At 53.2% G+C, this 11881-nt stretch overlaps 1 protein-coding gene across 5 annotated transcripts; it reads right to left on the reverse strand.

The window, feature by feature from the left end:
- Positions 1-1659: 1659 nt before the first annotated feature.
- On the reverse strand, positions 1660-11871 carry ENTR1 (endosome associated trafficking regulator 1). 5 transcript variants are annotated; one of them, XM_049896390.1, is made up of 10 exons: positions 11696-11871; positions 11399-11548; positions 10143-10211; positions 6376-6491; positions 5701-6114; positions 4968-5041; positions 4505-4616; positions 4047-4109; positions 3319-3458; positions 1660-2669 (listed from the first exon to the last, which is right to left on the reverse strand). In XM_049896390.1, exons 1-10 carry the CDS (start codon positions 11763-11765, stop codon positions 2567-2569), a joined length of 1311 nt encoding a protein of 436 aa, XP_049752347.1. In that variant the 5' UTR covers positions 11766-11871; the 3' UTR covers positions 1660-2566. The 5 variants fall into 5 exon arrangements, with proteins under 5 accessions (XP_049752347.1, XP_049752350.1, XP_049752349.1 ...); XM_049896393.1 differs by lacking the exon at positions 11399-11548; XM_049896392.1 differs by lacking the exon at positions 10143-10211.
- Positions 11872-11881: the final 10 nt, after the last annotated feature.

An 11881-nucleotide genomic window follows, 5' to 3' on the forward strand; every position in this document is an offset into this window, starting at 1 on the left:
AAATACTGGTGGCATAGCTTCCAGCATCACAGCAACACGCAAGCCACCACAGTACGACACACCGACAGACGCACGGTGGCTGTTTCCTTGACCAATGACAAAGTCAAGTGTCAGCACTGCTGTTGGGCTGTTTGACCGTAGCTTTCTCATCTCAAGGCCCAGTGCCCACCATCAGAGCAGAGGCATCTCGGGGGGCCTGCCTCACAGATCTTACCTCACTACTACCTGCCCTTACCTGCCCACACCTTGGGCTGAAATGCTGTCTGTCCATAGTCAAGCCGGGGTCTGGGAGCCAGATGTGAGGGGTGTGAGGTGCAAGGTGGCAGGCACCACTGCAGGGCAGAGCGGCGTGCAGGGGTCCCAGCCTGGCGACAGCGAAGGGCATGCCCCTGGGGCTGAGTCCGTAGCCTGATAGCCCCGCATGCCTCAGCCTTCATCCTCGGGGTTGCAGCCCAGCACGCCGGGAAGAACCTGGTCCCAGGCTTGGGAGTCCCATTTACCCTCCTGGCTGGGGCTGCCTTTCCTCACCCATTCCCTTATTTTAGGGATCCTTGATCCCTCCCAAGTCAAGAGGCACAACTGAGCGCCCCATCGCAGGGCTTCTGGGGCATCAGGAGCCTTCTTCCAGAGGGAGAACAGGCATAGGACGACAGAACACCCAGGCCCACCCGGGGAGCACTCGAGTCCAACGACAAGAGTTGTTCTGGGCACACCTGGCCAGGCCTGGGGCACGCTCAGCTTCCACAGCACCAGGCCTGCCGGCCCGTCCACTTGCTCACCTCACAGGCACCCCCACTCCCTCCCCCCTCCCCCACGCCTCCTTTGCTCACAGTTGGAGCTGGCTGGAATGCAGGGTCAGTGGGTGGGCACTCTGGGCAGCCAATCTGCTTCAGACTCATCTGGGCCTGGAGTGTGTGTGGGTGGCCCACACAGCATGCTGGCCGGGCCTGGTGAACTGTCCTGTATAGACCCTAGGGTGCCGTTTTACTCAAAAATGAGGCAAGAGGTTCGAGTACCTTGGCAGGTACCCTAAAAAATTACTAATACAACTACAGATACATCATGCAACCATTAGAAACCTGCTAACTCTAACGTAAAAGTGAGTCACGGAAATGCTGAGCCTCTACTACAGGGCCTCGGGGTCCGAGGGTGCCCTCCCCACAGTCCCAGCCCTGCCTTTCAGATTTCTGAGCGGTCACATAGACACCCAGAAGGGAACCTTGTTTTGGTACTTTGTACCAGATCACACTGCCTAAAGTCTGTCAAAGCACCAGAACCCAGTTCTCACCAAATGGCGTGATGCGAGGTGAGTGTGGGGTAAGCTGAGGGACCAGTTTGATGGTGACTTTCAGAAACCTCTGACCTTTACCTGTAGCTAGGATCAGAAGGTCTAGCAGTTTAAACATCTCGTTTGAAAACATAACCAACCACATGAACTCAAAAAACCCAATGTGTCCCTTGAAACTGTGCTGAGTGCTGCGCCTAGGCCAAGGAGGCAAAGGTCCTGGCCTGAACCTGGCTCCTGGCTCTCCTGTCTGCTGACCCCACTGTCCATTTACCAGCACCGGCCACATAAGGACAAGAGCAAACAGGACACCTGCCCGGCGTTAGACTCTTCACACATAAAGAACAGTCCGAGTGAGAGAAAAAAGACCAGTGTTATAAACTTTGGAGTTTATTAAATACAAAAGCTATCCATTCCAACAGGAGAAAGAAAGGAAACTCATTTTTAAAAAGTAGTATTTCTAGACCAGCCAAAGAGGCATTGGTGCATGTCAAGCCCTTCCCTGTGTTGGAAAAGCACCTTGAAAGACCACACACTAACCAGAGGGCTCTGGACTCCTGTCAAATTCTTAAACTCTGACTTCACTGCACAAAATGCCATGTGAAGTGTCTCAACACTTCTGGCCCACAACGCATGTCAAATAGGGAAGCCTACAGAGCGGGTTCACAGTTTGCCATGGGGTCTCCATGGACAGCCCCTGCAGGAGACGTGACAGCGGTGTGTACTGAGGCCTTCAGCCCAGAGCTGCAGGCGCCAGAGCGTGACTCATGGGGGACTATCAGGTCAGAGGGCATTCTGAGGGACATGAAGGGGCCCGAACCCTGGCCCCTGCCTGTCGTCTCCATCAGAGTCATTTAGTGTTTTCTCTACTTACTAATCAAGGTCAACCGAGTGAAATGCCTTACAGCTAGTGTTCTGGGAGAGAACGGAACACACTGCTACAGTACTGCTGTTTTCATGTTTAGTAATTTTTAAAAAATCACTGGCTTTCACATAAAAAAATCCCTCCAATAGGGCGTTGGAGTCTGTAAGCCCTGTGCAGCTCACCAGCAGGCCTTGTGTAAACCGCGGGGCAGCCCCCTTGCACACGCACCCTCGCTGCATGAGCGGGCCCCGCCATGCGGGCGACAATACTGCTGCAGGTCATGAAACGAGCGTCTCGTAATAAAAATCTTTACTACTGGTGAAGACTGCACACGGAAACACGACCACATTTCTGGGTAAAGCACGCGGTGACTTCAGGAGGTACACAGAACGCCAAGCTGGAAGCTTCTGTGCTTCTCAGGACTCCTCCTCCTCCTCGTCTTTAATTTCAGAAATTCTGTCTATAGATTTAAGGATTTCAGCAACGAGGTTCAACGTTTCAGCTCCAGAAACCAGCTGCCTAAATGAAAACAGATATTGTGAAGCGTTACTACGATTGTCCGAGAGCAATCACACACATTAAAGCAAAGAATACCCGAATTCCGCCCAGCCCAGTGGGATGCTGATAATTATCATGGTTACGATTATGGTGGCACTCTTTAGAGTTTACCGAGGGGCCTTCTTTGACTTTATTTAGTTTTTACAACAGGAAACTCATTGTCCTCGAGTTGGTTCTGACTCATAGCGACTCTACAGGACAGAGCAGAACCGCCCCATAAGGTTTCCAAAGCTGTAAATCTTTACAGAAGCAGACTGCCACATCTTTCTCCCATGGAGCAGCTGGTGGGTTCGAACCACTGACCTTCTGGTTAGCAGCTTAGCACTTAACCACTGCGCTACCAGGGCTCCTTTACAACAGGAAGGAGAGTATTATCATTCCCTTTAATTCAGAATTTAAACGTCTTCCAAGTGAAGGAACTGAGATGCAAACCAGTCTGAGTTAAGGTCCATCCCTCCCAGGTAAGAACCACCACCAAGCGGCAGAAGGCCAAGTCTGCAAGTCTCACAAACACTGTGCGACCTCCAGGGTCAACGTGACATCAGACCCCAAGTCTGAAGGCCACTCACAGCCACCTCCCCGCCTGGGCAGCAGGTCCCACAACGCTCACTTTATGGACGTGTGCGCATTGCTCATGACAACACGGAGATTCTGCAAGGCCATGTCGGTGTTCTGCTTCACCACGGTCAGGCTGGCACCCTGGCCGCACCGCAGGGCTTCGTTCTCGCGCTTGAAGTTGGAGACCTGAGCCTTGGGGGAGGGGGCCAGATGGGGCAGGATATTAAGAACCTTCACGGCTGAGGGTGGGCATTTTAAAGGCAACCAACAGAGGACAGATGCGTCACCCTTGGTGCAAAGAACGTGACTTTGATGGAGAGTTTTCATAGTTGGGGGGCCCTCCTCAGGTAAAACCACTGTCTGTGGAGTTGATTCCGACTCATGGCAGCCCCACGTGTGTCAGAGTAGAACTACTCGTAGGGTTTTCAATGGCTGAAGGTAGATTGCTCGGCCTTGCTTCCAAGGCACTTCAGGGTAAACTTGAACCTCTAGCCTTTCAGTTAGCAGCCGAGCACGTCTGTACCGGTCAGGGACTCCCTCGACCTAAATACCCTCTTCACTTCAGACCTCATGCTCAAACTCCAGACGACAGCACCTGAATTTACATAAACAAGGCGTCCTTGCTACACAGACCCCACCCCAGTCAACAAAGCCCAGGACTTTCTCGCTGAGCAAGAGTTGCAGAGCCAGGAGGGCCTCGCATCTCCCTGGATAGACACCCCACTGCCCTGATTCATGACTCTGCGAGTCAGAGATACATGAGCCCTTTTCTGCAGTTACCTGGAGCAAACTTATTTCCTGTTTCAGCTTCAGGACGTGATTTTCTGCCTTCACAGCCCGTTTCTATGGCCCAGAAATAACAACAAATGGCATCACTGACATTGTGACATCAGTTCAGGACACGTCCCATGATGCAGAGTGTGGGAGCCCCTTCAGGGTCCCCCTTCAGCTCCCTCTCCTCCCCTCACTGTGACTAGCCCCTCTGTCACTGATGATCTCTGGGACTGCCCCGAGAACCCTCCCCGGCCCCAGTCAGAGCTCCAGGTGCTCAACAACACAGTGCCCAGGGACAATGGTCCACTTGACAGGCGGCCCACTTATGTCAAGCACCAACAGTAGCGTGTACAGACACTGCGCAGCCTCCGTCTGCCCAGCGCAAACCGCACTCTCCTCTAAATGAACTCCGGCAAGCCAAGCACCCTGCCACATAAGTTCAGAGAGACAAAGCTCCTTCGTACGGTCATCAGCTCAAGGTTCTGCTCCACCTGCTGGACCACGGACTCCAGGTCGTGGTAGTCGCTCTCCTCCTTGATCATCTTTGCTTCCAGTTTCCGTTCAAGCGTCCTCACCCTGGTTAAAGGAAAGACAAGGGTTCCTAGTTACTCCTGGGACGAATCTTAAGGATGCTTCTCAAAAGGCATTTCCACAGATTAAGGAGCCAGCCACCACGAATCCCTGGCTACAGAAGGGACCTCAGGTTGGCAGGGAGCGAGGACAGAGGGACCAGACGGAGCTCTGTGACTCCAACACTGAGTTGGCTCGAGTTTGGGTTTAAGATAAACGTTGACACAGAACACGATATGCGTGTTACTGTACAACAAAGCCCGGGCTCGTTCCACTCGGGCCATCACTGTCACGTTAAGTGGGCTCCCGGAACGTTAGGAGGTGTGTTCAGTGGCCCCTAGCTGAAAGCTTACATACATTTCTGTTTGAGTTTCAGAGAAGTTCTGAACCTCACTCAGCTTTCTTCTTAGCTTAGAATTTTCATCTTTCAGCTGCAGAGAAAGGAAATCCTCATTAGAAATTCAGCAGGTCTCCCTAAAAGGGGCTGCCCTTGTGTACTTCGGCTCTGGGACTTCATGGCAAAAACATCAGGACAACGGGGGCAGCGCTCTTAGGAAGTGTGAGAGCAGCTGCCAGGCCAGGCCGTGTGGGGAGGGCCTGCTTTCCAAAGGTCTGCTCATGGATGCCCACTGAACCTGTCCCTTATAACTTGTTCTAGGCGTTTTAAATGTCCTCACTCAGAACGCTGCCTGAACTGTCCCTGAGCCAGTGGTTCCAGGCAACCCTGTTCTAACCGTGTAGTCATTCAAGGGTGCCTGAGCCAGTGGCTCCAGCCAACCCCGTTCTGAGGGTGTAGTCATTTAAGGGTCCCTGAGCTGGTGGCTCCAGCAGATCCCGTTCTGAGGGTGTAGCCATTTAAGGGCCACACCTGCCCCGTCACAGTCGGCAGTCGGTCAAGCTCACACATGCTATGGAAGCCAACCCGAGGGGAGAGCACCACAGGGAAATACTGTAAGCGGCTGTTGGCAGCAAAGTGTCTTGTCCTTGAGCCAAAACCCTGGACCCTGGGGAAGCAGAATCACGCCAGGCTCCTGAGAGAGAGACCACTCAGGTGTGCAGCCTGTCAAGTGGCGAGGCACCCCACACTTACTGCTTCGTAACTTATCTGCAGCGTCCGAAGGTGCCGGTCTCCCAGAGACTCCCCGTGGGCTGCAAAGTCTGGGTTGGGACTACCGGCCGGAGACGCCGGAGAAGCTCGGGAATCCGTTTCGCTCAGAGTCCACGGGGGCAGAGACTCGGGCCCTGCCAGCTCTGATGGGTTGGAGAAGAAGGACGCGTAGGTGCTGCAGGGCGATGTGCTGGCAGCCCTCAGGGAGTGCGTCTGCTCCACCGTGGACGGCAGGTAGGCCCCGGTCCAGGTGTCGTCCTCGTCCTCATCCTCATCCAGGAGGTCGCCAGCCCCTGTTGGGTCCTCAAAGAATGGCTGCGGGTACTCCAGGCCGTACCCCATGGTCTGGGCACCTGAAGAGCTATGTTCGAGTCCCAGAGAGTGCCGCGCGGCCTCCTGGGGAAAAAGCAGGGTGTCAAGCTGCCGATGCGTAGCAACTCCATACCTTTCGTTTCTACACTTGATGTTGGGGTGTAAGGAAAGGACAGTGGCATGGCAAGGTCCTGACAGCTTTCTTTCTCACCCACTGACGTCGCCACCAGCACAGCCCCCTGCTCTGCCCACAGCGCTGCGCAGCCTCCTCACAGGATGCTGCGTGCCAGATACCAACGCAGCACCGTCAGCCTTTAAGTCCTCGAGCACAGCACCCAGAGTTACCTTGGAGTAAATCCTACTGCTGGGTGTGTCCTCTTTCGACAGACTGAGATTCTTGGTTTTCAGAAACTCTTTAAAAGAGAACGGGTTCGCCTCTTCAGGCTCTTCGAGTCTGTCATCTGAAATGGTAACAGACGGAACAAACGCCTAACTTCTGCTGAAGTGGCTAAGAGGCCTTTCTACCGACTCTTCTCCTAGGACACGCCATACCCGAGACTGGGAAAGCCGCCCTCGCTGTCCCACGGTAACTCGGGGAAGCCAGAGAAGGAGCAGGCTGACAGGCACGCGATGACACACAGTTCCACCTCTGCATTCTAGATCCCTCGCCATCCCTTCTCTCAGGCCCCTCCGCCCCACGCTGAGCCGCAAGCCTAGGGTCTCCAAAACACTGGCACCTACCCGCCTGCCTCCCTCCCCTGAGGTTCACTGGTGTGGGGCCCACCTGAGAGCTGATTTTATACGTCCCTCAGGCGTGCCAAGTTTGGGACACACTGCTGGCCCCCATCCTTTTCTGCCTAGTTGCCCCTGAGGCTCCCCCGCATCCTTCCCGCTCTCACACCCTGAACCAGCCATACACGGGCCCTCGGTACCTGGGGAGCTATCAAGCGTCTGCCGCCTGCCAAGTGCTGTGCTCAGGGTGAAAGGTTCTTATTCAGTTTTTTTCACATTTTACCTAAACAATGAGGCTTTGCCAGCAGTAGCTGGTGGCCACAATTGCACGATGTATTTTCTTAAAAAATATCAGCAGTCACTCATACGATACAGTCTATGTTTATGAAACTAGTTTCTCAGAAGTCTTTTTTTGGACTATAAAATCGCTAAACCTGGAACGTATCATCGTTAATCACGTAACACTGATTCGTAAACGCTGTATTGTTTGTTATTTAAACAGGTAAAGCCATTTACGTGATGTAGAAAAACACGCATGTATCTGGAAGGTATGTGGCACTGATTTGGATAAAATTCTCTCCTCAGAGAAATGATCTGATGTTATTAGTCACCTCGCCAGCTTAAAAGAAAACAACGCTCTACCTGCAGTTGTGGAAGGTTATGCCAATATTGTGGAACTGACGTTAACCCTCAATGTCTTGCCCACCCTGCTAGTATAAAAATACTTTGAGCAGGTTGTAAACAATAAAAAAATCACACATTAGCAAGATTGCCCAGTATGTTAATTTCCTTAAAGTTTGATGTTTGCCACCAAATAATAAATGCTGGAGAGGTTGTGGAGAGACTGGAACACTTCTACACTGCTGATGGGTATGTAAAACGGTACAACCACTTTGGAAATCGATTTGGCGCTTCCTTAAGTAACTCGAAATAGAAATACCATACATTCCAGCAATCCCACTCCTTGGAATATATTCTAGAGAAATGAGAGCCTTTACACGAACAGATATATGCACACCCATGTTCACTACAGCACTGTTTACAATAGCAAAAAGATGGAAGCAACCAAGTTGCCCATCGATGAATAAATGGATAAATAAATTATGATATATTCGCACAATGGAATACTACGTATCAATAAATAAGCTATGATGAATCCGTGAAACATTTCATAACGTGGAGAAATCTGGAAGGCATTATGCTGAGTGAAATCAGCCAGTTGTAAAAGGACAAATGTTGTATAAGACCACCATCATAAATACTCGAAAAATAGTTTAAACAGAGAAGAAGATACTCTTCGGTGGTTACAAGAGTGGGAACAGATAGATAGTAACTAAGAACTATTTTAGGTGAAGAGAAAAACAACAAACAATACAGGCAAGGTCAGCACAACTGGACTAAACCAAAAGCAAAGAAGTTTCCTGAATAAACTGAATGCTTCGAAAGCCAGCATAGCAGGGACAGGGGTCTGGGGACCACGGTTTCAGGGGACATCTATGTCAATTGGCATAATAAAATCTATTAAGATAACATTCTGCATCCCACTTTGGAAAGTGGTGTCTGGGGTCTTAAACGCTAGCAAGCGGCCATCTGAGATGCATCAATTGGTGTCAACCCACCTGGATCAAAGGAAAATGAAGAACACCAAAGACACAAGGTAGTTCATGACCCCAAGAGACAGAGAGGGCCACATAAACCAGAGACTATATCAGCCTGAGACCAGAAGAACTAGATGGTGCCCAGCTACAACCGATGACTGCCCTGAGGGGGAACACAACAGAGAATCCCTGAGGAGTAGGAGAGCAATGAGATACAGACCCCAAATTCTCATCAAAAGACCAGACTTAATGGTCTGACTGAGACTAGAAGGACCCCGGAGGTCATGGTCCCCAGACCTTCTGTTAGCCCAAGACAGGAACCATTCCCGAAGCCAATTCTTCGGATAGGGATTGGACTGGACCATGGGATAGAAAATGATACTGGTGAAGAAGGAACTTCTTGGACAAAGTAGACACGAGACTATGTGGGGAGGTCCTGTTTGGAGGGGAGATGAGAGGGAAGAAGGGGTCAGAAGCTGGCCAAATGGACACAAAAATAGAGGGTGCAAAGAAGGAGTGTGCTGTCTCATCAGGGGGAGAGCAACTAGGAGCATATATATACAGCATATATATGTATGTATGTACACGTGTATATATATAACCATGTAACGAAATGTATATAAGCTTTTGTACTGGAGACTGACTGGGTTTGTAAACTTTCATTTAATGTACAAAAAAAACTAAAAAAAAAAATTTGATGTTTGTTTTTACTCACTTTGTTGCTATTGACATCTTTCTGTTTTCACATAAGTTTTAGTGACTTAAGAAAGATTTCAGAAACATACAATTATCAGAGTAAACATCTTGTTTTCCTAAGTACACTGGACAAATCCTTCATTCCTTCTGTCTTTCCTGATTGAATGGAACACTAACTGTATTGTTTTGCTACATCAAATAAACATCTGTGGACCAGGAAAAAAAAACTGAGCCCCGTGGACCCCAGACCCTGTGGCTCCATGCCCCTCAGGGTGACCGAGCTCCATGGACCCCAGTCCCTGAGGCTCTGTGCCCCTCAGGGTGACTCAGCCCTGTAGACCCCAGCCACTGAGGGTCCATGTCCCTCAGGGTGACTGAGCTCTGTGGACCCCAGCCCCTGAGGCTGTGCCCCTCAGAATGACTGAGCCCCGTGGACCCCAGCCCCTGAGGCTCCACGCCCCTCTGAGTGACTGAGCCCCGTGGACCCCAGTCCCTGAGGCTACACACCCCTCAAGGTTACTCTGAGCTCCGTGGACCCCAGCCCCTGAGATTCCTCACCCCCTCGGGGTGACTGAGCTCCGTGCACCCCAGCCCGAGACTCCATGCCCCTCAGAGTGACTGAGCTCCGTGGACCCCAGTCCCTCAGGCTCCATGCCCCTCAGGGTGACTGAGCTCCATGGACCGCAGCCCCTGTAGCTCCGTGTCCCTCAAGGTGACTCTGAGCTCCATGGGCCCCAGCCCCTACGGCTCCGCGCTCCTCAGGGTGACTCTGAGCTCCGTGGGCCCCAGCCCCTGAGGCTCCACACCCTTCAGGGTAACTGAGCTCTGTGGACTCCAGCTCCTGTGGCTTGGTGTCCTACAGGGCGACTCACCCCACTTGACTCCAGGGCCTGCATCTTCCAGCGCAGGTCCTCCTGCCCTTGGGGCCCTGCCCTCCACCCGACTCAGGACACAATCCTGCAGACACTACCCCACCTGCTCCTCCTGGATCCAGGTGTACCACTTATCTTCTACCAAACCAACCAGCCCGCCCCTTGTAGGTCCCTTGCACAGAGAGGAAAAGAAATGGTTACTAAACTACTCTACCTCCATAGCATGTCTCGTGGGCTCCTGGTGGGCCTTCCTTAGTGCCTGTCCCCTTTCCAAAGCCAAAATCTGCAAAGAGACGTTGTCATCCACCATGCTCACCTGGTTTGTCTTTTGGACATGGAGTCTCTATTGCAGTGGTCCTCGTGGCCCGGGGGGCTTTGTGCACAGATGCCCCAGGCCCTGACCATGGAGACTGACTTCCACCGGAGTCGGAGGGCCCTGCCGTCTGCACCTTCAGCTAGAATCTGTCTTGTAAGACTACCTAAGCGTCCCTGTGTGCTGCCGTTAGCCTCAAACCCATTGCCACTGGGTTGATTCCGACTTGTAGTGGCCCTATGTGTTACAGAGAACTGTGCTCCACGGGGTGTCCAATGGCTGTAATCTTGGGTGGCACCGTGGAGTGGGTTTAAACCATCAGCTTTTACATCAGTAATCGAGTGCAAACTGTGTGCGCCACCCAGAGACCTACCTGTAAAAACCTGTTGCCATCGAGTTGATCCCAGGTCATACCGACCCTACACGACAGAGCAGAACCGCCTCGTAGGATTTCCAAGGCTGTAAGCTTCACGGAAGCAGATTGCTACATCTCTTCCACAGAGCCACCGGTGGGTTCAAACTGCCGGCCTTTTGGTTAGCGGCCGGACGTTTAAACACTGCACCACCAGGGCTCCTTCAGGGACCTACCTGTAAACCTGTTGCCATCAAATCGATTCCAACTCATAGCGACTCTATATAACAGCGTAGAACTGCCCCATAGGATTTCCAAGGAGCAGCTAATAGATTTGAACTGCCAGTCTTTTTTTTTTTTTTTGGTTAGTAGCCGTGGCTTTTAACCATTGTGCCCCCAGGGCCCCTCAGGGACCTATAGAGCCTGTCTGTTCCACCTAAACCTAGCTGTACACCCCAGGAGCAGGGCACTGTGTGTGCTCTGGCAGGATCTGCCCAAAAAACAGGACACAGCATCCAAGTACCATCGCTAGCTCTGGACCAAGGCTCCTTCTCCACCTGTGCCCCCGCCAGGCACACCTCTCTTCCAGCACTCCCCGTCCTGCACTGCCACTGAGTCTGGGTTGGCCCCCCCAAGCCTAGACTGTGAGCTCCTAGCAGGTGGGGCGCTCTCCACCTGCCCCCAGTGCCTGGCACACAAGGGTGCTGTACTCACTGCCGAGCAAGTGGGTGAGTTAAGGCAGGAACCTACAGGCAGTGCCCACAGGAACTGGGGGGTCCCTGCGGCCGGCGCCCTCCTCTCTCACCTGTGTCTCCCACGGAAGCTAGCACCGGACTGGGCACATAACACATAAACGTCGGCCGAATGCCGAAGAAGTGGGAGTCCAGGTCCCCGCCACGGGGGCGCTCACAGTCTAGCTGGGGGAGACAAGACCGGCGCTCATAGAACGCTGGAGCTGAAAGCAACAATAAGAGGGGCTCACCGGGTGCCGGCGCGGGGGCTCGCCGGGGCTCGCCCTCTGCCGGGGCTCGAACCCGGGCCCGGCCGCTCCCCGCCCTCCCGGCCCTCCGCCGCCCTCCCGGCCCTCCGCCGCCCCGCTCACCGTCCGGAATGACGAGGCTCCGGGCTCGGGAGAGCGGGGTGACGCCCGGGCGGCGCGCGTAGCCCGCCATCCCCGCGGGCCCGGCGGGGCTGGACCTCGCTAGCCCGGCAGCGGCGGCTCCATGGTCTCGGCCCCGCCCGGGCCGCGGCCCCGCTCGCCCACCCCAGTCGCCCGCCGCTCGGCCGC

This window comes from Elephas maximus, chromosome 9 (genome assembly GCF_024166365.1).
Source record: "Elephas maximus indicus isolate mEleMax1 chromosome 9, mEleMax1 primary haplotype, whole genome shotgun sequence".
NCBI lineage: Eukaryota > Metazoa > Chordata > Mammalia > Proboscidea > Elephantidae > Elephas > Elephas maximus.